The sequence below is a fragment of the Carex rostrata genome, chromosome 27, assembly GCF_964058835.1.
Source record: "Carex rostrata chromosome 27, lpCarRost1.2, whole genome shotgun sequence".
NCBI lineage: Eukaryota > Viridiplantae > Streptophyta > Magnoliopsida > Poales > Cyperaceae > Carex > Carex rostrata.
The window spans coordinates 3,132,517-3,157,299 of record NC_135944.1 but is presented as its reverse complement, the minus strand read 5'-3'; the positions used below and the strand labels follow the sequence as shown (position 1 = coordinate 3,157,299).

General features: G+C 33.3%; 1 protein-coding gene across 4 annotated transcripts; it reads left to right on the top strand.

The window, feature by feature from the left end:
* The first annotated feature begins 11,464 nt into the window (after positions 1 to 11,464).
* LOC144544747 (cysteine-rich receptor-like protein kinase 8) lies at positions 11,465 to 18,022 on the top strand. 4 transcript variants are annotated; one of them, XM_078293308.1, is made up of 9 exons: positions 11,468 to 12,391; positions 12,480 to 12,596; positions 14,399 to 14,544; positions 14,695 to 14,905; positions 15,024 to 15,267; positions 15,360 to 15,510; positions 15,910 to 16,180; positions 16,469 to 16,591; positions 17,571 to 18,022. In XM_078293308.1, exons 1-8 carry the CDS (start codon positions 11,560 to 11,562, stop codon positions 16,543 to 16,545), a joined length of 2,049 nt encoding a protein of 682 aa, XP_078149434.1. In that variant the 5' UTR covers positions 11,468 to 11,559; the 3' UTR covers positions 16,546 to 16,591; positions 17,571 to 18,022. The 4 variants fall into 4 exon arrangements, with proteins under 4 accessions (XP_078149435.1, XP_078149434.1, XP_078149433.1 ...); XM_078293307.1 differs by lacking the exon at positions 17,571 to 18,022 and adding an exon at positions 17,401 to 17,551; XM_078293306.1 differs by lacking the exon at positions 17,571 to 18,022 and having other exon boundaries at positions 16,469 to 16,838.
* The last annotated feature ends 6,761 nt before the right edge of the window (positions 18,023 to 24,783 follow it).

Sequence of the window (24,783 nt, the reverse complement as noted above, 5' to 3'; positions counted from 1 at the left end):
TTGTATATACCACTTAAGTATTGCCGAGTTTTCTCGGATCACCGCCTAGTTATTCACGTAAAACCCACTTTGAATTTCTGCAACTTAATTCCTCCATTCATTTTTTGATATATTTCTAAATAATTAAATTTGTAATTGGTGGCATCCTCATCTCTAATGAAGACATGAGTTCAAACTCCAGGTAGGGTTCAGCGTGTGCCTTGTCGATGGGCTTAATTGGACCGCAGTTATGAAATCAGGGAAATTTTATAAAAGCGCGTACAAGAATTATATATAAAATTCTTTGAGTTTATGAATAACTAAGCATATTAAATAATCCTTTTGTATATGAAATACAAAAATAGTTTATGAATCTTGTTGCTACACTTACTAGCTAGTACTTGTCATACATTGGCAAAAAATTCTCAGTCTTTGACACCAATTATGGACTTCAAACAAATAAGAATACTCCATTAGTTACTAAATATAAATTGGTTTATACTCAACACTCCCGACTCCTGCAAAACAAATTATTCATGAGAAAATATGTGGAAGCGACGATATCTGTCCTCTAGCTACTTCACATGTCATGTTAGAAATATTTGGAATATATGCACTCTTCCCTGATTTATTACACAGATTACGACCTTAGGATGTCTACAAATATAGCAATCTGAAGGAGAGCACCTCCCAAACCCTCATCTACAAATATGGCATGTAATTAGATGTTATTGTGCTCAACTACTTACACATAATAATTATCATGAGTACAACTAATCATCTTTAAAGTTTCGATAGCGGAATTAAAAAATCATCAAAAGCAAATCAAAGATCTTAGAAATCAAAGTCTCCACGTGTAAATCAATCAAATAGATTACATACCTTTATCCATAGCAATCTGTAGAACAATACTTGAAACGTTCTTCGCAAACCGTCAGAAGAACCGTAAAGCGATTTCCCTCCTCTTTCTCTTTCTAAGCAATGACAACTTGTTCTTTATGAATATAGATGAAGAGAGGATCAACCTTACTATTAGAATTTTCGTTACTTATGCTCGTCATTAAAGCAATCGTTTATAGGGAGATGGATAATAGCGCATGTGGATAATATTCTGCAGGATGCACCCTTTAATCAAACCCGTCAGTATGCATCTGTCCAATTAATAGCGCACCCTTTAATTATGATTTAATAGCGCACCCTTTAAATCAACCTTTCAATATGCACGCACCCTTTAATTAATTAGTCTAATCAGATATGAACCTTTTAATCAAAGTCATCATGCATGATCCTTTGGATAATATGCACCTGTTGACTTGCGCACCAAGTTAATATGGAATCTTTAATTAAGGATATCAACGTGCACTGAATCCAGCGCTATGCACCTTTAATTAAGGATAAAGATTTATTTCCCCCATCTCCCATCCCCCAATTATCCCCCACAGTTATATCCGAAACAAATCAGGTAAGTACAATCGACTAGAATCACGTGGGTAAGTGAAATTAAATGATCACGTGGGTTCTTTGAATTTCAATCCAGTTAACCGGTTTCTTTGTCAAAACAGAATTTCTTCATTACTGGTTATAACTGGTTTCTTTGTCAAAATATATTTCTTTCGTTACTGATTATATCTGGTGATTTCCTTTATGCCACGTGGATAAGTGAATGAAGTTACGATAAGTTGAAGAGTGGAGACATCTTTTGTCCTTACTCTATGCCATGTGTTCAGATTTTATTCGACAAACTTTTTGATGAATTTTCTACCTTGATAATTGACGGGCCTGTATTAACAAAGAAAAAAACACTAAATTGATTGAAACTTTGAATCAGTACTATGTGTAGGCATTATTCATTTAAATTTATATTAAAAAATATTAATTAATATTTATATTTTACAAATAGATAGGACTCAATTATTTAATGATTATTCATTTCGTATATGCATTCGAATCAATAATAGGTACAAATACATGACATGCATATGAACTAGTGTTGTAAATAACGGTATGCAGTCGTCGGACGGATATGGTACCGCCAAGTGATTAATCGGGAATAATCAGGAATAATCGGAAATAATCGGTCGATTAGTCGGAAAAATTCATAACGGTTTGGTCACCGCCAACAACTAATCGACCGATTAATCAGCCTAAATGGATATTTTTTACAACACTAATATGAACTATTCACACATACATGACGGGATACTTTTCAATAATAGGTACCAAATAGAGTAATTTGTAAAAAAAATATTAAATTAAGATACTTTTCAATGTAACAATTCATACTTCAATTATAAGTATGAATGCTTACAATACAAGATATGAATACTTTCAAACGTTATCTAGTGTCATAAACAAAAAAAAATAGAGGATATGTTAGAACAAACACTTGATACATGAATTATTCACACTTGCAAAACAATGTGTGAATACTTGCAATACTTGATATTAATACTTTCAGATACCATCCAGCGTCATGTAAAAAAAAATGATAGAATTTGTTAGATACAAAAACTTGATACATGAACTATTCATACTTGCATAACGATGCATGAATACTTGTAATACTTTATATTAATACTTTCAGATATCATCCAGTGTCATATGAAAAAAAAAATTATTAGATATAAATACTTGATACATGAACTATTTACACTTACATTAAGAGGAATGAATACTTGCATACTTTATATTAGTACTTTCAAACTTCATCTGATGTCAAAAGAAAAGAAAAAACTTTTGATAAAATATTTTAGATAAAATGCTTCATACATAAACTATTAACATTTGCATGACAAGGTATGAATACTTGCATGACGATGTATAAATACTTGCACTACTTAATATTAATATTTTTCAAACGTCATCTTGTATCATATAGAAAAAACTTGATAAAATATGTTAGGTACAAACACTTCAGACATGAATTATATACACATGCATTACAAGATATGAATATTTGAACGACGATGTATGAATACTTGCTCGACAATATATGAATACTTGCATGACAAGATATGAATACTTGCACGACGGACAACCCGAAAGTACATCATCATGGATCTCATTTGAAAGAGAAAATTATGTAGAAGACGTCCATGATTTTAGATTTGCAAATTTTCTCACATATCGTCAGAAATATTGAAGAGATTGAACGAAAAAAAAAACCCAACTCTAAAAACGTGTAAAAGATGTGTGTGCAATGTGTCCAGATTTTTTTTTCGAAGTACATAATATCTTAGGTATGAATACTTGATGTATTATATATTAACACTTGCGTGTATAGGTATTCAGATTTGCACGCGTCAGTTATAAAATCTATCAAATATTAGGTGGTCCCCCAAGTAATTAATGAAGTGCAGTTAGTTAATGGTCCCCACAAGTAGTTATTGACTGGAGGATGAATGAGGGAAATTGATTGGGGGATAGTTACTCAATCCCTTTAATTAAACCTTTTAATTAAGCAGGCCATTTAATTTGCTTTATTAAAACAACCCGTTAATGTTTTATTTTGGGCCACCAAATCATATTTTCTTACATTCTCTCACTTAGTCCATTATAAAACTTTATGACATTACAACGTTCATAAGGTGCACAATAATATTGTATGTCTCTATATTTCATAAATTCTAAAATCATAATATTTATACTTAAGCAAAATTAATACGAGTCATGGCGGTTGCTAATAATATTTGTTACTAACTTCCTTCCATGTACTACAATATTAATTCTAACTTAATATAAACCGTAATGGTATACTTGAGGATCCACGTTAATTGTCTAATTTATATAGACTAATTCCTATTAATAGTAAACGATAATATATATATATACTTAAATAAATAGGAATTGTTTTTGAAACAATTGATGAACCATAATTTGATGCATTATTTGACACACGGTTGAGCCCAAAATTTACCTTAATTATCATGTTTTGTTGCATTTTATTTATCATTTCGTTTAATTTTAGTTAATGTTAGTCAAGACACAAGATACCGCGCAAGTTGTTAATTATTGCAGAATTGGAGCACGAAACCGCGTGATTTGCATGTGCACAGAAGATCAAGAATATCAAGCCGAACGAAGAAACAAATTGATCCATGATATCTTGGCAATTTTCTGCTAATTAATGCATTTAATTTGGCTGCCGAATCAATTGATACCAATTAATCATATCCGACGCATACTTGCTGCATTTGAAACATGGAAAATTAAGGGATCCGCTAATAATAAATTGAGACCGAAAGGAGAAATTTATATTAGAAGTACTTTTTAAAATAGTGATAATTATGCAAATAATATTAGGTGAATTTGGTGATGGACCGAAAGGAGAAATTGAATTGCTAGAACAACATAAACAAACTTAAGTACTCGAAACTACGAAAGTAGTCCAAAAGGCTTTTGGGGAAAAACACGGGTTATCAAATAGCTTAATGGGTTTAGATTAAAACTGGTAAGCCACGAACGTAGGAGACCTATTTAATCTAGATACGGTGCGAAGCCACGAAAGTGGATAAACATCTACCTTAGGATAACACCCCCTCAATAATTGCAACCCAAATATTATAAAAGTAATTAGAAATACATAATTAAAAGTATCATAGTGAAACCATAACCCTAGATATCCATTCTCTCTAGTATTTCTCATCATTTTCTGTTTCTGAAATTTATTTTGCATTCTGTTAATTCAAGTTGCATTTAGATAATTCAATCTGCATTCTGTCTGGAATTCAGGCTGAGGTTCTGGAATTTAGTCTGCATCAGTTTATAATTCATTCTGCATTTAGTTAATTCATCCAGCATTTTTATAATTTATTTTAAAAGAAAACCACTCAATATTTGCTTGTCTAGAATACTGAAAATCGGTAAACCAGTACTTACAATACCTCTCTGTGGTTCGATACCCAAATTACTAAGCGATAAGGTCATGCGCTTGTGACCAAATTGTATTAGGATTAGGGATAAAATTGATAAGCTACCAAAATCACATCAACAATCAATCAATAATAATATCATAAATAATCATTCATATATAATATATGTTTAATTACAATAATTATTTATCACAGATAACTATTCCCATTCTTTCGACATGTTCATGAAATATCTTGGGTGGTAATCCTTTCGTCAAAGGATCAGCTATCATCATCTCTGTGCTTATATGTTGTATTGTTATTGTTTGTTTCTGTACTTCTTCTTTCATGGCAAAGTACTTAATCTCCATGTGCTTGGCACCTTTAGAGTAGTTGTCGTTTTTACTGAAGAAGACTGCTGCAGAATTATCGCATTAAATTTTCAGCGGCTTGGCAATACTATCGACAATTCCAAGTTTCGAAATAAAGTTCCGCAGCCATAATCCTTGTACCATGGCTTCAAAACATGCCACGAACTCGGCTTCCATAGTGGATGCAGCGATTACCATCTGCTTCGCACTTTTCCATGAGATTGCTCCGCCGGCTAGAAGATACACATATCCGCAAATGGATTTTCGTGTATCGCAACACCCGGTATAGTCTGAATCTGAATAACTGACTGTCTCTAAGTAGTTTGATCTTCTATACGTCAACATGTGATCTTTAGTACCTTGAAGATATCGTAAAACTTTCTTTGCTGCCTTCCAATGTTCTATTCCAGGATTGCTTTGACAACGTCCAAGCATTCCTACAACAAAACTGATATCTGATCTTGTACAAGTCTGTGCATACATTAAACTACCCACAATGGAAGCATAAGGAATATTATTCATTTCTTTCTTTTCTAATTCGTTTTTAGGACATTGATATAAACCAAATTTATCCCCTTTCTGAATCGATACTTTACCAGCTAAACATTTCTTCATCTTAAATCTCTCGAGAATCTTGTTAATATATGTTTTCTGAGACAAACCTAACAAACCTTGTGATCGATCACAAAATATTTCTATTCCTATCACATAGTTCGCCTCGCCCATATCTTTTATTTCAAAATTCTTCAAGAGAAAATTCTTGGTGCTTTTCATCATACCAAGATCATTAGTCGCAAGTAAAATATCATCAACATATAGAACTAGAAACATTATCTTACTCCCACTGACCTTCAAGTATATACAGCGATCAACAATGTTTTCCTTAAAACGAAAAGAAGTAATCACATCATTGAACTTGAGATACCATTGTTGTGATGCTTGTTTCAGCCCATATATCGACATTTTCAATTTGCAAACCATATCATTTCCCCCAATTGAAAAGCCCTCAGGCTGATCCATGTAGACTTCCTCTTTGAGTTCTCCGTTTAGAAAAGCAGTTTTGACGTCCATTTGGTGATACGCAAAGAATCTTTTTTAGAGACGGGCGAAAATGTCACTTTATAATCAATGCCGTCTTTCTGAGTGAAACCTTTGGCAACCAGTCTAGCTTTATATCGTTCAATTTTGCCTTTTGAGTCATGTTTGATCTTAAAGATCCATTTACATCAAACTCGCTTGGAATCGTGAGGCAATTTGACAAGATCCCAGACTTGATTTTGTTCCATTGATTTTAACTCGTCTTTCATGGCATCAATCCATTTATCAGATTCTTCACATTCAATAGCTTTCTTGTGTGAAAACAGATCATCAATTGCATAATCAATTTCATATTCTTGTAGATAAACCAAATAATCGTCAGATATAGCCGATCTCCATTCACGGGTAGACCTTCTTAATGGTATATCATTTGGTTCAACTACATCATCAACAACGATGTTATCAATCGGAATGTCCTCAGTAGCAGTTGGTTGTTCTGGAACAGTCAGAATAATTACTTTCGAAACAACAGTCGGAACAACTACTTTCGAAACAACAGACAAAGGAACAGTAACTTGTTCTGTAATTTCCTAAAGATCAGAATTACACTGATCAGAACTTCTTGCACTGACTTCAGCATTCTCGATGAAACGCGCATTTCCGGATTCAACAATTCTCATGCTATGATTTGGACAATAAAATCTGAAACCTTTGGATTTCTCTGGATATCCAATAAATAATCCACTAACAGTTTTGAAATCAAATTTCTTTTCGTGTGGGTTATACAAACGTACCTCCGTAGGGCAACCCCATACATGTATATGACGCAAACTAGGTTTCCTTCCCGTCCACAATTCAAAAATAGTCCTTTCTACTGCCTTACTTGGAACCCGGTTTAGTAAATACATGGCGGTCTTAAGTGCATACATCCACAAAGATTTAGGCATAGTTGACTGACTGAGCATACTCCGAACCATGTCCATAAGTGTTCTATTACGACGTTCAGCAACACCATTTTGTTGTGGTGTGCCGGGCATAGTGTATTGCGCACATATACCACACTTTTCTAAGAATTTAGCAAAGGGTCTAGGATTTTGTCGTGATTCGTCATATCTACCATAAAATTCCCCACCGTGATCAGATCAAATGATTTTCACTTGTTTTTCTAACTGTCTTTCAACCTCATTTATAAACACCTCAAGTGCATCAATAGATTGTGACTTCTCATTTAGAAGATAAACAAACCCATAACGTGAAAAATCATCAATGAAGGTGATGAAATACTTTTTTTTATTAAATGAGGGAACATCAAATGGTCCACAAATATCCGTGTGAATTATTTCTAGAAGTTGAGAGCTACAAGTGGCACCTTTCTTTATATGTTTCGTCTGTTTGCCTTTTATACAGTCGATACATACACCTAAGTCAATAAAATCCAAGTTTGGAAGAACTTCGAACTTCACTAAACGTTGCATTCTTTCTTTGGATATATGACCCAATCTTTTGTGCCACAAGTATGCCGACTTTTCATCATTCATATTTCTTTTCATTCCAATAGTATTGTTCACGGTAATCAGAGATTCTACATAAGAATTATCTAACTCTAATTTATATAATCCATCAATCAAATTGCCACATCCAATCATGCAATTATTTTTATATAAACTAAAGCATTTAGATCCAAATTTAAATACATAGCCACAATCATCCAACTTAGATACTGATAATAAGTTGCGAGAAAACAAATGTACATATAGTGTATCATACAAATCGACAATATTGCGAGAACTTAATATAAGTCGGTATGTACCGACACCTTCCACTGGCACCTTATCTTTATTGCCCATAATTACATATCTTTCACTTTGTTGACTTTGGCTTGTGGTTTGGATTGTAAGAAATCCCTGTAATTTGTTTGAAATATGAGTTGTAGAGCCTGAGTCAATCCACCAAGTATTATTAGGAACATCAATAAAATTTGACTCAAAAGTAACAAAAGTATGATTCATACCTTTCTTTTCGAACCAAACCTTCATTTTCAGACAATCCTTCTGAAAGTGACCCATCTTACGACAAAAATGGCACTTTAGTTTGTTCCCTTCTTTCTTGAAGCTTGCATTAGAAGACACCTGAAAGGCTTTCCCCTTCTTCTTAGTCTTAGCTTTCCCTGGTTTAGCATTAGAACCCGACCCAGCTTCTAGGTTTGAAAAATGAATAGTGTTAGGTTTCATTTCCTTAAGCCTTACCTCTTCCTGAACAAGTTTACTAGTCAATTCATTTATGTTCCATTTCTTTTCTTGAGCATTATAATTAATTTGGAACGGACTATAAACATAATTTGGCAGAGAGTTCAAAATAAATTGAACTAGAAACCCTTCATAAACTGTCATTCCCAAACTCTTAAGTTTTGCGGAAAGAGATGTCATTTCTACGATATGTGCATGCATATTGCGACTACCATCATACTTCATGGTGGTAAGTTTTGCCATAAGCGCACCAGCAAGCGACTTATCGGCTGATTTCTTTAGGGTAAGGACACTTCAGTGTCTAGCAATACCGTCATAATTCAAAGTTACCGCAAATTTCAATCACAAATCATTAAAAGAAAAAATCACATATCCATAAATTGGGCGTACCCACACATAATGTAAGTAGACATATATCCAAAAAATTGTAACTAGCGTACTTATCCAAAATAAAAATATTATTAATAATAATAATAATAAATTCATAAAACAAAGTAAATTAAACGAGAGAATATGAATTCCAAAACCAAAAGCTCTGATACCACATGTAATTTGATGTTATCGTGCTCAACTACTTACACACAATCATTATCATGAGTACAACTAATCATCTTTAAAGTTTCGATAGCGGAATTAAAAAATCATCAAAAACAAATCAAAGATCTTAGAAATCAAAGTCTTCACGTGTAAATCAATCAAATAGATTACATACCTTTATCCATAGGAATCTGTAGAACAATACTTAAAACGTTCTTCGCAAACCGTCAGAAGAACCGTAAAGCGATTTCCCTCCTCTCTCTCTTTCTAAGCAATGACAACTTGTTCTTTATGAATATAGATGAAGAGAGGATCAACCTTACTATTAGAATTTTCGTTACTTATGCTCGTCATTAAAGCAATCATTCATAGGGAGATGGATAATAGCGCATGTGGATAATATTATGCAGGATGCACCCTTTAATCAAACCCGTCAGTATGCATCTGTCCAATTAATAGCGCACCCTTTAATTATGATTTAATAGCGCACCCTTTAAATCAACCTTTCAATATGCACGCACCCTTTAATTAGTCTAATGAGATATGAACCTTTTAATCAAAGTCATCGTGCATGATCCTTTGGATAATATGCACCTGTTGACTTGCGCACCAAGTTAATATGGAATCTTTAATTAAGGCTATCAACGTGCACTGAATCCAGCGCTATGCACCTTTTAATTAAACCTTTTAATTAAGCAGGCCATTTAATTTGCTTTATTAAAACGGCCCGTTAATGTTTTATTTTGGGCCACCAAATCATATTTTCTTACATGGCAATCTACCAATTTGGAATATATGCACTCTTCCCTGATTTATTAGTTATTGTAACAAACAGTGTTTCTCTGCATTTGTAAAACAACAAAAATATACTGCCCATGACCAACGTGGGAGTCCTCACGTTCAATCTGCACCCAGCTCACAGCTCGCATGGTTGTTTATATATTCTATTCTGTTTATGGGTGTTGTATGTTCATACCTTCATTGTTATGTGATTCCATATTCGATTAATTTTACAAAACCACTTGATACTAACATGAGATGTGCTGACATTAGATGAACATGTTCGTATACTATCGGAGGAAGTATTTATAATGACATAAGTCCATGGTTCTAAAACTCGGAATCGGAATCGGAATCGGATTTTTGACCGTGGAATTAGAATCGGATGAATCGGCCGGAATCGAAAGAATCGGATCGGTAACTCAGATTTATTCGGCAAAAGCTTGTTTGTAGCCAAAAAAGAGAGGAAACAAATGGTAAAAAAAAAAAAAATTTGATTCCTAACAATAATAAATATATAGAAGAAAAATAAAGAAAGAAAAGGAAACAAAAATGAGTTAAAAAACATAAAAAAAACAATTCAAAAGCAAATGTTAAATGTCAAAAAACTATGAAATGGATGGATCCAATGAAAACCGAAATGGAGATGACAAGAAAAAGGGTTGTCTGTCCAAAAAATACTCCTTACACTCGTTGATTCCTTACGCTAGACAGATTTCATTAAATCTTACATGTGGCCCCCATCTCCCATTTGTTTCGTTGCTCCTGGTTCACCCTGAATCAAAAGATTTTTCTATTACTATACTTATTGAATATGTACACCGAGTCTATTTAAAATATATTTATTGGGCCTTTCTTCTCTACAGGGCCTTCATATCTTGTTCCCAAATCGACGAGATTTCTTTCCGATAAACTCAAATTGACGTAAAAAAAATACATAATCGTGAGATAATCGGCCCACACTCGTGAGAATTGGTTCGGAATCAGTCAAAAATCGCCTAACTCGTTCCAAAAATCGGATAACTCGGCCGAGTCAAGCACTGTTCATCCGATTTTTGCTGAGAAACTCGCATAGGAGCAAAACTCGGGTGAAACTCGGCCCGGTCCCGTCCGATTCCGAGTTGACTCGGAATCGGCCGATTTTTCGAACTATGTCACACACATAACATGTATATACTAATTTATGATTATCAGCTTGTACTTAAATCAGTAAGGTTACTGGATCTCTTGCAGATTATGAAATAAGAAATTATATTTTATTATCGATCTTGTCAAATAACATTGAAGAAAAGGGAGGGAGAGACATTGAAAAAGGAAAGAGCTGGAGGATGAATTAATGTGTTCGATATAAAGGGCCAAAATTGAAGACCACAAAGTCTAACAAAGGAAGGTGCTGAGTCTGCGCAGGCCAAATCAAATGACGATTAATATTGAAGACAGAGAAAGAGAGGGACATTTTTCTCCTATTAAAAACCTTCTAAATACTATATAATTTTTTGTTCCCATTTTAGAGAAAAAAAATTATATTCGGTTGATGTTGACTTGTAATTTGGACTTTGGAGGACGATGTGGATTCAGTAGGTGAAAGGATAAGGCTATCCCCAGTTCACATTTATTCACAATTTGTTAAAATTTAACATGGCCTTGAAATTGCCAAGTCATCTCACTGGCCATCTATAAATGGGGAACCAACTATACCGTAATAACATATGATCTATCTGTGTAAAGAATGAAAAATAAAATCTTCTACTTCTAGCAATGACCCGGATTTTTACAGAAGTCTTCTTCATCGTCCTCTGTTCCAGATTTGGTGTACTCCTAAGTGGTTCTGAAGATTACAATCCGTTCTTCGAAGACTGTGGTCCAAATAGCACCCAAAATATAAACCTCCAATCAAATCTCAATGAGCTCTTTTCAAAATTAAAATCAAAAGCCTACAGCTCAGATATTGGCTTCGCCACCACATTTATCAACGGCGGTCAACCAAACCAAATCAACGGCCTCATAATGTGCTACACCGATTCATCTCAAGATAATTGCTTAGATTGTATCGACTTCTCCCTCAAAAATGCGACTCAGATCTGCCCTAATTCCAGTAATGCAACATTTACGTATAGTTGGTGCTTCCTCCGCTACTCCAATGAGAACTTCATAGCATCACTCAGTCTTAATCAGTATCCGAATCCATACTGGAATCAGAATAATGTTTCGAATCCACGCACATTTATTGAAACTGTTTCTGAACTGATGAATTCACTGAGGCTGGAGGCAATGAGCTCGAACTTATTGTATGCATATGGTAACAAAACAGACCCAGGGATAAATCAGACGGTCTACGGGCTAGTGCAGTGCACAAGGGATTTAGAGGACCATCCGGAACTTTGTGGTTTGTGCCTCCAAACCACCATTGGTAATCTAAGTTCCGCCTTGACAGAAAGACCATCTAGAGGTGCCAGGTTCTCATCTACGAGTTGCTATATAAGATATGAGTTGGATTATGCTCTTCCCGTTCTAAACTTCAAACCACTTGCCCCTGCACCGGGACCATCACCACCGAACATGCCACCATCTTCTAATGCAACATCTCGGGGTATTGGCAAAACATAAAATAATGTTGTGCTATATTGTTGGGTTTTGAATCACTTTCATTGATTACCCTTTTATTGAAATTGTTTCAGGATCAAGGACCAAGCAGGTTGCAATTCTAGTCATCAGTGCCTTGGGAGCTTTGTTGTTTATCTTTGTAGCTTGTGTTTGCTTTTGGAGAAGGAAACAGAGAAAAAAGATAATCACAGGTGAACATCTCAACATTACAAAACTGTTCAATTATTCTTCTGAGAGAAAAATGTTCTGCTATTTTAATTACAACATAAAGAAAACACAATACACTTGAACTCGTCGAAAAGATAATTCAACACTTGAATTGTTTTATTTTATGGTTCGAAAAATCGGCCGAGTCAGACCGGAATCGGCCGGAGACGAGCCGATTTTTCCCGAGTTGACTCGGGTTTTTTGAGTTACATGCAGAAACCGATAAAATTGATTGTCAATCAAAACAATCGGCCAAATTTCCTCTATTTCTCTTGCGTTAAGAGCAAAATTAAACTGTTTTGATGATTAAATAGAACCAATTTGATGATTAAATCGAACCATTTTGTATTTTTCCATTGCCGTCGAAGATATTTGGGGAAAACAGATGTGGCTGTGGAGAAGAGGTGGTTTAAAGTATTATAAAATGTTAAATAGACTGGGTGTACGTGAACCGTATGGCTTTATTTTGAGAACATAAATTGGTTCATGGTACACCATGTTCATATCAACTATTGGTTTATGTAATCAAGTAGATCAAAACTATTGCGGTAGTCAACTATTGGTATATTTTCATAACTCTACAGCTGATGACACTCATAGTGTTGTGTGTGTTTTATTTATTTATTTTTTATTTTTTGACTAAACGATAAGTATAGCCGTATGGGATTATTAGGTTAGAAATTTGATTGTTCGAAAAATATAGAAGTAGAAACTAAAAATGTTATATTTCTCTTGTATATATTAGTTAGTATTTTTATTTTCTTTATTTTATTTAAAATTACATAAATTTTATTTTTTTAAGTAATTACAATACATTTAATTGTTATCACATTAATAACTTTATTATTTAGTTTTTATTTTTTAAAGTACTTTATTATTTAGCTCAATACAATAATATCCCTTTTATATTTTAATACATAGGATGTCGAGATGATTTAGTCTGGTCATCGTAGCAATTGACAATAAAAAAATCTTTTGGTTGTAATGCATGTATTATATCATATTAATAGATTATAATATATTGTCTTAACGTAATTTCTTGACAAAACCTTTTTTTACCAATTTTTTTATATATTTTGGCTAAAAACAAGATTTTGCCAAAAAAATCCGAGTTTTCGATCCAATTCTTCCAATTCCGGCCGATTCATCCGATTCTGATTCCACTGTCAAGTATCCGTTTCCGATTCCGAGTTTCAGAACCATGGTTTTATATTACTTATTTTTCTGAGCATAGAATGATTCATGTGATTGGATTTCATAAAAGATTGAACTTGGGTATTGATTTCTGAGATGGGCTACGGTGAGTTGCGAAGTAAAGCGACTATTTTACTTCATGCTCATATTTTGTGATTTTAAAGTTTAAAACATCGATCCGAACCGTCAATTTTGTTCTCCATATTGAAATATGCTTGGAGACCAAATTTTACATTTTTTGGAATTTTTTTACTATTTATTAAGTAATTCTGAAAGTCGCTGATCTGACGGTCCAGAAAATTTTACTGTTTTTTACTGTTCACAGCAAAACAACACTTTTCAAAAATGCTTAATAAATAGTAAAAAAATTTCAAAAAGTGTAAAATTTGGTCTCCAAGCACATTTCAATATGGATTAAATATCTAACGGTTCGGATCGGTCGTTTGGACTTTCAAAATAAAAATACGGCGTGAAGTAGAAACGCGTTTTACTTCGCAACTCACCGTAGCCCATCTCATTGATTTCTGTGTTAGCTTTTCTCATTTGATATAATTTCTCCTTACAACAACTAATAAAAAAGGGTGCATCACAGGTTCACAAGAAATCGAAATCAGCAGTTTGGAGTGTGCTGCTAGTGGTGATTGCCGAATGTTTGTGTTGTCTGATCTTAAATCTGCTACCTACAATTTTTCTGAGGACAATAAACTAGGCGAAGGTGGTTTTGGATCAGTTCACAAGGTGCAACATAAATAACTACTTTTTTCAATTTGAAGAAATTTCAGTACATTTTTAATTTGTTACTGAATAGTTTTAACTAGGTAAATGTTGGTTTCGGATCAATTGCAACTTCCAAGGTGAAATAAATAATGACTACAATTTTTTGGGCAGGGAGAACTGCGTGATGGAAAAATAATAGCAGTTAAAAGACTTGCAGGATGGTCGAAGCAAGGATTCCTCGAGTTCAAAAATGAGGTGGAATTGCTTGCCAAGCTCAAACACAAGAATTTGGTCAAGCTGCTTGGCTATTGCTTGGAGAGGAATGAAAAGCTACTTTGTTATGAATACTTGCCTTGCGGAAGCCTCGACGTTATTCTCTTTGGTATCTTATCATCACTTGTACCTTCTTTTACCAGTCACTAAATAGTTAGCATGATCATCTCTTTAAAATGTTTCTTCTTGAGTTTCTAAACAATTAAATTTATCTATAAATATTGTAGCAACTGATAAAAAGAAGAGAGAAAACCTGAGCTGGCAGACTCGATACAAGATAATTGAAGGGATAAGTAGTGGCTTACAGTACCTTCATATAGAATCAGGATTCAAAATCATACACAGGGATCTGAAACCTAGCAACATATTACTGGACGAAGACATGACCCCAAAAATTGCTGATTTTGGTCTTGCAAGGCTCTACCAAGATGACCAAACTCATAAAGAGACATCGATGATTGCAGGGACCTAGTATGGCATCATTTTCATCCTTTTTCTTGATTCAGTAATCACAATTTAATCAAATATTTAATATAACGGTAAATTTGGTTTAATCTAAACAGTGGGTACATGGCACCAGAATACGCCATGCATGGCATGTATTCTGAGAAGTTAGATGTATATAGCTTCGGAATCATGCTTCTGGAAATAGTTACCGGGACAAAGAACAGTTCATTTTGTAACAATCAGCTTGCTTCCAACCTAATAAGCCATGTAAGCAGTTTACTGTTACCATTTTGCATACTATAAATAGCTGAAATCAATAGATCAGAGAGATTTTAATTTCATTTTTTATAGTGAATGTCTTATATATAAAAAGAAAGAGATATAATTAAAAGATAGTTCTCAATCATAAAGGACAACCATTAGTTAATTGTTTCAGTTAAACTGAAACAATACAATGTAATACATTTTTTCCTTTCTTTTTGAACAGGAAATGAGAATTTAAGCCCTTCAACTCACCCAAGCATTGTTTTCATTAATTCTTTGTGTTGAACAAAAGTGAATTATTGGTCTTTAATTTTCTTCAAATTTCATTTTCTTAAAAATTAATAATCTCATCACTTGACATAAATCATAATATTATACATATATATTCTTTTATATATATAGGTATGGCAACATTGGTCCAAAGGGGAAGTGGAGGTTCTGAAGGATCCAGCCCTAGAGGATGCATGTCTCAAACAACTATCAAGATGCATCCATATTGGATTGCTTTGCGTGCAAGAAAGTCCTATCAATAGACCCAACATGGACGCCGTCAATTTTATGCTCCACAACGACTCCGTGGTTATTCCAGCTCTGCCAAGGGTTATAAGCAGACCTCATTTTCTGCTCAGTGAAAACAGCATGAGTAGCACAAGCAATAGTGATCTTACGCGCAGTATGTGTATACACAATAACTCACCTTCTTCCTTAAAAAAATTATATATATACATGACTTATATGAGATCCTTACCAAAACCTTTTTTTTTCTCTCTTTATTCACATATATATTTATTATACCTTTTTAGATTCATTATATAATAAATACTATATATAAAATGATTCAAATTTGCTGAATATTAAGCTATAAACCAACAAAATTTCTAAATATTATCGAAAAATTGTTGAGATAATATAGACTTACTATTGATGGTTAAAAATAATTTTCGTTCGCCATGTGGATTAGGTGATCAGACAACTTCCAGTCAGGCTACCGAGGCCTCCATTTGGGAGAATAGCATGACTGCCATGCATACTCGTTAGTTGATGTACATCGTTAGTTGCTAATGTACATCTACTTTTTTTTCAGGTATAATTTTAGGTACCTTTTCTCTTAAAATTGTTGTGCATTTCAACCTATCTATACATAACATATAAAATTCAAACTCTTTTGGACTTATTTTGGTTGCGTTGTGTATATATATAGTCAGAAAAGTTAGTTTAGATGTATATTATCTTTGTTCTACAAGTTATTTATTTATTTTGTTTGGATCCCTTTTGTAATGTTTTTCTATAATGTTGCACAACACTAAAAACTATTTATTTTATGCTTTGTACCTAGTTGTTTTCTAAATTACATTCCTTTTTTTCTGTGGTATTAATTAAGATCATTCAGGAACAAAAAAATAATTGTGGTGATACCTCTGGACATGTGGGGCCTTGTAAGAGCTAATGCTTTACGACCCCTTTCATCAACAATATTAATTGTTTTGAAATTGTACATCATATTTTGTTTGAAAATTTTATATCATTTATATTTAGATTATCTCGAGTTTCCATTTGTTATGGACATGCATTTTTCGAAGCTTTCAAGATTTGTAAGAGTATGTTTTCTATAAAAAAAATACTATTGGCTCGTAAATGTTTTGGCTAGTTAAAAGCAGGTTGGTAATAGCTTTTAGATGTGATTCTTACAACAATAATGAAATTATTTCAAAACTACTTAATTTTTTTATTTTTTGTAGAAACATTATTAAGCTTTTATTCCAAAATTTTTTTTAAAACCTAATAAATTTGTAAATTAAGGTTATTAATATACATGCATGTAACTGTGGTTACTTTTGATTTCTTTTGTCTGGATAGTTAGTAAATTTAATTTGTATTTGTTTTGTGTTTTAGGTACCCATTCCTGTCGATGTGAGACTGTCGATATAAAAGAGGGAATTATATATGATTTTATTGCTATCAAATAATTTGGTTAATATTTTGCTAAAAATGATCAAATAATAGTTTATACTAATTAACGGTCTGATTCTATGCTAAATTGGTTGAGTTTATACTAATTACAGGCGTGAAACTTTGCCCAAAAAAAAAAAAAAAAGCTGTGAAGAGCGGCTGACTGAAGAGCAGCTGGGGGACTTGAATATTTTTAATTTTCATTACTTCAACAACACATCATGCATGGACAAAATTTTATATTTTTTAGAAAGTATTAATTAAATTTAATGAATTAGAAATGGGTAAAAAAAAATATCGTGTGATTCCTTTAAGAATTTGTTAAGGATTCGCAAAAGTAGTGTGGTTCCTTAACTTTTAACACTACACTAGCCGCAAGAATTTGTCAAATCGGTCGATTCAACTCGGAATCGGACGGGACCGGGCCGATTTTTGTCCGATTCTCGAGTTTGTGCGATTTTTTCCAAAAAAATCGGATGACGGCCGATTTTCTGATTTTCCGTCCGAGTTACACCGATTCAAGCCGATTTAAAGAAAATTGAGCCGATTTAAAGAAAAAATATTTTCAATCTCACTAACCTGTGCCGATTCAAGGCGGAGGAGAAAGAGGTGCACCTGTGCCATTTGAGTGAAAGGCGGAGGAGAGAGGAAAATCGCGCAGGAGGAGGAGAAGGCTTGAGTTGACGGGAAAACAGCGAAATTTTGGAGAAGAAGCGAGAGAGGGGCGTGCGACTTTCCTTCTCCAGGAAGGAAATGAGATGGAGAAGAAGAGATTAAATGGGTGGGGTCCGCGGGTCAGTGAGAGAGACTACAAAAGAGATAAATGAATTAATGAACGTGGGGTCCATTTGTAAGAGGAATAGAAAAAGAGGCACGGATTTGAATCCAAAATTGAATTGGATTTTTTTGGCAGCCAATGCCTTCTCCAAGAAATAAGAGAAGAGAATAGAGGTGGGCTTTAAAGATGTGGGGTCCGCTGGGAAGGAAATGAAGAGAGAAAGAAAAGAAATATGGTGAGGATGGAGATGTGTGGCATTTCGTGTGGTCACATAGTTATTTTGTTTCTTCGTTAAAATCTTACTCGTTATGTAAGTTCGATCTATGTTGAACTTTCAGTTTCAAATCGTTAATTATTATAATTTATAACTCTAATTTATAGTTTTTAGAAAATTCTTTTTAATAACCATATTATATATTTAAATGAAACCTGACATTCTTAACATGTCGGAAGAATTAGGATTTCTAAATATGCAATTGTATTTATAACAATTAATTTTATAAATTTCAAACTTTTAAATTGGTTTAAGAATAATTATATATACATCAAATTTATTGTTCAAATATTTTTAACTCATAATATGTTTCGATGCACTAAATTTGATTTCAGTTACAAATTATAATTTTATAGTTGCCCATTTATTTAATTCGTTAGTGAATTTTATTTCATTGAATCTTAGTATAAAATTTTCTTTTGAAATTTCAAAAGTTTTAATTAGTCCGAGATTTTATTATCAATAATTTGTTTAAATTTACTTAACATTAATTAAAATTAGGGTTATAACAAGATAGAAGAAAGGAAATCAAATTTATATGGAAACAAGATAGAAGAAAGAAAATTTATAACAGAGGACGAAACAGAGGACGATGAGATGATCTAGCCAGCTCGGCATAGCTTCTAGCAATAAAAGTGTGTTCTATTTGTAGTGTTTGTAATATATTATATAATTAGTGGATTATGTCAGTGTAATATTGTCTTAATTAACATAGTTTTTTTTTCAAATTATTTTTATCAATTTTTTCTTATTTTTTGGCTACAAAACAAGGCTTCTGCCAAAAAAATCCGAGTTACCGATCCGATTTCTCCGATTCCTCCGATTCCGGCCGATTCATCCGATTCTGACTCGGCGGTCAAAAATCCGATTCCAATTCCGATTCCGAGTTTCAGAACTATGCATAGAACGGCACGTGTGTTGATGAGATGCTGTACGTGACTATCATGTTCCATGTTGTGTGTTTTCTCGAACACGCAAGTTCTGAGCAACAGGTGGCTAGCTTTAAGTTTACTTACAGTCCGGTCTGCGCACAACTGCATTTCCTCAATTTCTCAATACAGGGGCTGAAAGGATAGTTTGCGGATCATTAGAAAAAGAAAAAAAATATATATCATATTTCCACCTGAAGTGCACAGTACAACACAGAACGATACATGTGCCTATCATATACTGTGATTGGCATGTCCTGTGTTGTGATAATTCACATGATCACAAAAGATGCACTATGATAGACCTAAAACGTGTGACTTAGTCGCAACACGAATTATAGAACTATGAGTTTGTTGAATATGGAGTATGTTATGTTATGATCAAAATTACTATATATATTCCTGTAAGAGAAATTAATAATTAAGAGAACTGAGTTTACTCTCTCCGAATTATTAGCATTAATCTACGATTTGTAAGAAGGACTTCAAATTGATGCTTATACTTTTCTAGATTTCTCCATTCTGACGCATACACAAAGAAGCCACTGTATATATGTCGGAAGTCGACAAATTGACCATTTGTCCTTAGAATCCGACTAATTAGACCGCTGACATTTTTTTTAAGAAGGCTACATATTTATTATTTTTAAATAAAGCTTATAATGGACATATTACAATTTAAAATGAGTTTTTACATAAAAGGTAATAAAACGGGTAAATTTATGAGTTTTAGAAGTTTAGAAGAAAAAATAAGCAATTTTGAAAAATTATTTTAAAGTTTTTGAGTGATATACATGAAATTTTAAAAACCATAAACGCACAGAAATATTGTCTCGTCGTTGGCAGGAGAGCATCTGGAGGGTCTTCAATATTTATTCTTGTTCATCATTCCAGTTGAAGGTAAACAAAAATAATAAGCCATTGACAACACTACCACAGGCAATTGGTTTTCCAAATTTAACATAAACAATAGTACAATATCCATTCACAACAGGCTTGGTTAAAAAAAAGTGTAGGCCGTGTGTGCCACTTGTTTGGATTTGGAAATACATTTTAATTGTAGATGTGGAATCATCAATTGAAAGAAATTCACATAAGAATTGTTGGATTCTTTTTCATAATCTCATTCTCATGTTCGCTACCACTTCTGGATAACAATTTATATGTCAGCAGATATTACTACTACATAATAGGCGCGCAACTGCCCACGGTTAAAAATATTTAATATTAGAGTTTAATATTAGAGTATTGATGTTTTGAAATATAATTATGATATTTTTCACATTGAAGGAAAAAACGTGATAGTTCTTCAATATATTTTTGATGGGTTAATAAAATATTTATAAATTTTAGGGGAATATAATTTAAAGACTGATAATGGTCAACAACACTAGATTGCAAGTTACATAATAAGAGTGAAGTCCTGATTAATTGTTTAACATTCTTAATTTTTTTTTAAAACATCACTTGATTATTGGCTTAAGATTCCTTTTCCAATTAAGTTTAAATTGCCACGTCTAAATGATGGCTACATCATGTCTAAATGGCCAATTGACCTTAAAAAGTTAAACTAACCCCAATTAATAAAATTAAAATAATTAATTATACAAACTAGCCTGTTTGAAGCATTAACTGGCATAACCGAGTGTGCCTTGATGAAAAACCAACTTGCTTGGTATGATGCATGCATGATTCGAATTTCAGATGCGGCTATCAATACCAGCAACAACATTGTGGGATCAGAATGTAAACCCAATGTACAAGGCAGCAAACATGAAATTTTGGCCGAACTGGAAAAATTCAGAGATATTTTGCAGCAACTGTTTGATGGTTTAGCCACAAATGCAGCTAGATCGCCTCTGAGATTGGCAGCAGGGAAAATGAACTACACGTCGAGAGCAAATATATATGCGCTTGCTCAATGCACCAGACAACTTCCTACCGACAAGTGTAGAATGTGCATTGGTAATCTGACTGAATTTGGAGTAGAATCTTGTGCGGTGCGCAATTCCAAAGTTCCAGTTGATGAGACCTTTAAGACAAATTGTTGCTATGCGAGGTTTGCGCTGAAACCATTCTACGTGATTTCAGAAGCACATCCACCATGGAAAAACTCCAGTAGGTACTCTCTCTCTTTCTCTCTCTCAACCTTATTGAGGATTTATGTATTTATTTTTTAGCCCAATTTTACTGTCAATGTGAGCTTCTATTATTGAGTTTCATGTAGGCAAGAGTTCAAGGGAGACTATTTCCACTTGTATGTTCACGATCATTATCAGTTGCTTGTTGGTTCTACTGGCAGGCATACCCCTTTGAAGAATAGCAAGCTGTAAGATGCAGTACTAGTTGAGTTTATTATAAAAAAAAATATTCTATGTACTGTTTTGGGTACATTTTGCTTGTTTATTGGAAATATATTTTAGCAATTGGGAACAACAAATAAATAAAAGAAGAGATTTATTTTCTTTAGAATTATCTTCTGGCCGGGTTCTTTTATGATGATCAATGATGCCCTAAGGGGGTGTTTGGTTGTGGACTAAAGCAAATATATATAGACCGGAAAACCGGTCTCTGATATTTTAGCAATTGGGAACAACAAATAAATAAAAGAAAAGATTTATTTTCTTTAGAATTATCTTCTGGTCGGGTTCTTTTATGATGATCAATGGTGCCCTAAGGGGGTGTTTGGTTGTGGACTAAAGCAAATATAGGCCGATTTAAGTTATACATGTTTAGATGATGCATAAAGTTATACCTTGACTTAAGTTATTCCTTGTTTTGTAAGAATTTGGTGGCTTAAGGCATGAGTTGATATTACAAATTATTTTGTATTACAAAATTTGTAATATCAATAATAAAACTATTCTTTTGTTTTTTTTTTTCATTTCGATTGAAAAAAATGAGTTATGTATAAATTAATTCTACATCTTAGAGATCCACATTGTATTTAGTGAATCTTGTTTAATTAAACTTATATGTGTACCAATTTATTTGTCAAAAATATGTTGGATTGATGAACAAATTATTTATTTTTAGTACAATTTCAAATATATTTTATTTAATTATTTTCTAGATTGCATATTTTGTTAATTTAGAAAGTTACCCCATTTAAAAAATTGCTAATTTTAGAATTAATAAAGTTATAAGTTTCTTTATACTTAAACAGGAACAAAATTAATTGCTTATTTTATATTTCTTAAAAATTGATTATAAATAAGAAAAACAATGAAAGGTTAGTCCTCATATTCAAATTAAATTAATATGGAATATGTTATGTTATGATCCAAATTACTATATTACGGGACCATCGGGCAATATATCTTTTATTTTATCGTTATCAACTCAATTGCTCAATAAAAATCTTAGACTATATATATCTTCCGGGGTGTTTTCCGGAATATGTAACTGTTGAGCAACAGGTCTGCAACTGTATATCCTCGTTGTCAAAATACACGTGAACTCCGCCTCGTGAATAGGCATGAAAACTCCAGAGACAGTGCACCGCACAGCACAGCACAGCACAACGTGATCATTCCTATCATATGTCGTAATTTGCATGCATGTCGTGATTATTCGACTGACATGATTATTATTTGAAATGTTTGCACCACACGTTATATGATCACACGAGTCATGCTGAATGAGGTCTGTTAGGGTTAAATTAATTTATATTATTGAAAAAATAGTTAAATATGATCAAATATGCAACCGGTTATATATGTTAGAACACAACGGTGCAACTAACGGATTGTGATCGTTCTTGTTAAATTAGTCACAGTGCAACACGCAAAAAGTATTTTATTAAAGCACAACATAGACATATATAATTATATATCACGTCGTGACATGGTGACAAACGGCACTAATGCACTCACATCAAATGTTTGACAAAAAATCCGATTCAGAGAATATTATTCTATTTGTGAGGAGAGCATATGGAGTGTAATGGAAATATATATTCTTCTTCTTTCCAGTAGAAAACGAACAAATTAAAATGATAAGCCATTGACCACACTACCCCTGAATTAGTTTATCAAGTACAACCCATGTGTCCTCAAACAAAATTAATAAACCGTTCATATATATATACCTACAATTTCAAATTTAGCGTAAACATAAGTACAAGCCACATGGACAACTGGCTTGGTTTAAAATAATTAAATGTAGCCCATGTGTCCCACTTGTTCGGATTTGGTTTATGAAGTACATCCCATGTGTACCACTTGGAACAAAATTAATAAACCGTTGACACTTACAATTCCATTTTTAGCCTCAACAAAAATACAAGCCATTAACAGAATATATATTTTTTAAAACAAAGGTACTAGCTTGTGTTACAAGTTTTTAGTGCCGTGTATTGCACATAAAATGAATGAATCTAGTTAACTATAATAAATTAATTTTAGTATTTAATTTTTTACATTTTAAACTGATAGAAAGTACAGGGACATAGAGGGAACATTAACATAATATATATTTGAGTTTATCTCTCCTTCTTATCAAGGAGGTTAATGTCTAGATCCTGCAAAGGTCCTGATTTACTGTTTTTTTTGTTGATTGAATCTGAGTCATCTAAACAAATAATCTGATTTCTTTTGATTAAATACATCATTTGTCTGTGTAGAAGTCTAAATTTAGTTCAAATTGGACCCGCCATATGTATAGCCACACATCTTGCCACAATTTTTTTTGTTCTGCACCATTGGATCTGAATCAAAAATCGTGCAGATTGAATCTCAGATGTACAATTTTTTTCGCTGGGACGCTTGTTGCCCATCCCCCTCTCCCCTCTCCCCTCTCCCTTCTTTCCAAAGAAAAAGAATGAGAAAAAGAAATCTATTCGCCTCAGCCATCTCCGCCATCTCTCTCGCTCTCTCACCTGACCCGCGCCGAGAACGAGAAAAAGAAACTTAATCGCCTCAGCCATCTCCGCCATCTCTCTCGCTCTCTCACCTGACCCGCACCGAGCCATCTCTCAACTTCCTTCACTGTCAGCACTGCGACTCCAGCGACTCCTCCGGCAAATCATCTCGGAGGCACCACCACAAGCACTCCTCGCTCAATAAGAGTTAATTTTGATCACGTTGACCATCAACAGGTCTACTGTCCATTGGTACTATCTCGAATTGCTAATTTTTTATGTTGTCTTAAAATTGGATTTGTTTGGGATGGTATGTCTTAAAAATTATGATATTACCGGCTATGGAATCAATTAATGTGATAATTACCTATGAAAATAACTGACAGTTATTTTCTTAATTATTTCCAATAGTTCATAATGGATGAACTGTTTCTCAATTGCAAGAAACAATCATTGAAAACTGTGGGAAATTTGGCAGAGGCAC

Bases quoted from the DNA above. Each gene is read 5' to 3' on its own strand.
- LOC144544747 (XM_078293308.1), top strand. From the start codon at position 11,560: ATGACCCGGATTTTTACAGAAGTCTTCTTCATCGTCCTCTGTTCCAGA. The intron at 12,597-14,398 runs GTGAACATCTCA...GGTGCATCACAG, and splicing joins GAGAAAAAAGATAATCACAG to GTTCACAAGAAATCGAAATC. The intron at 14,545-14,694 runs GTGCAACATAAA...TTTTTTGGGCAG, and splicing joins GTTTTGGATCAGTTCACAAG to GGAGAACTGCGTGATGGAAA.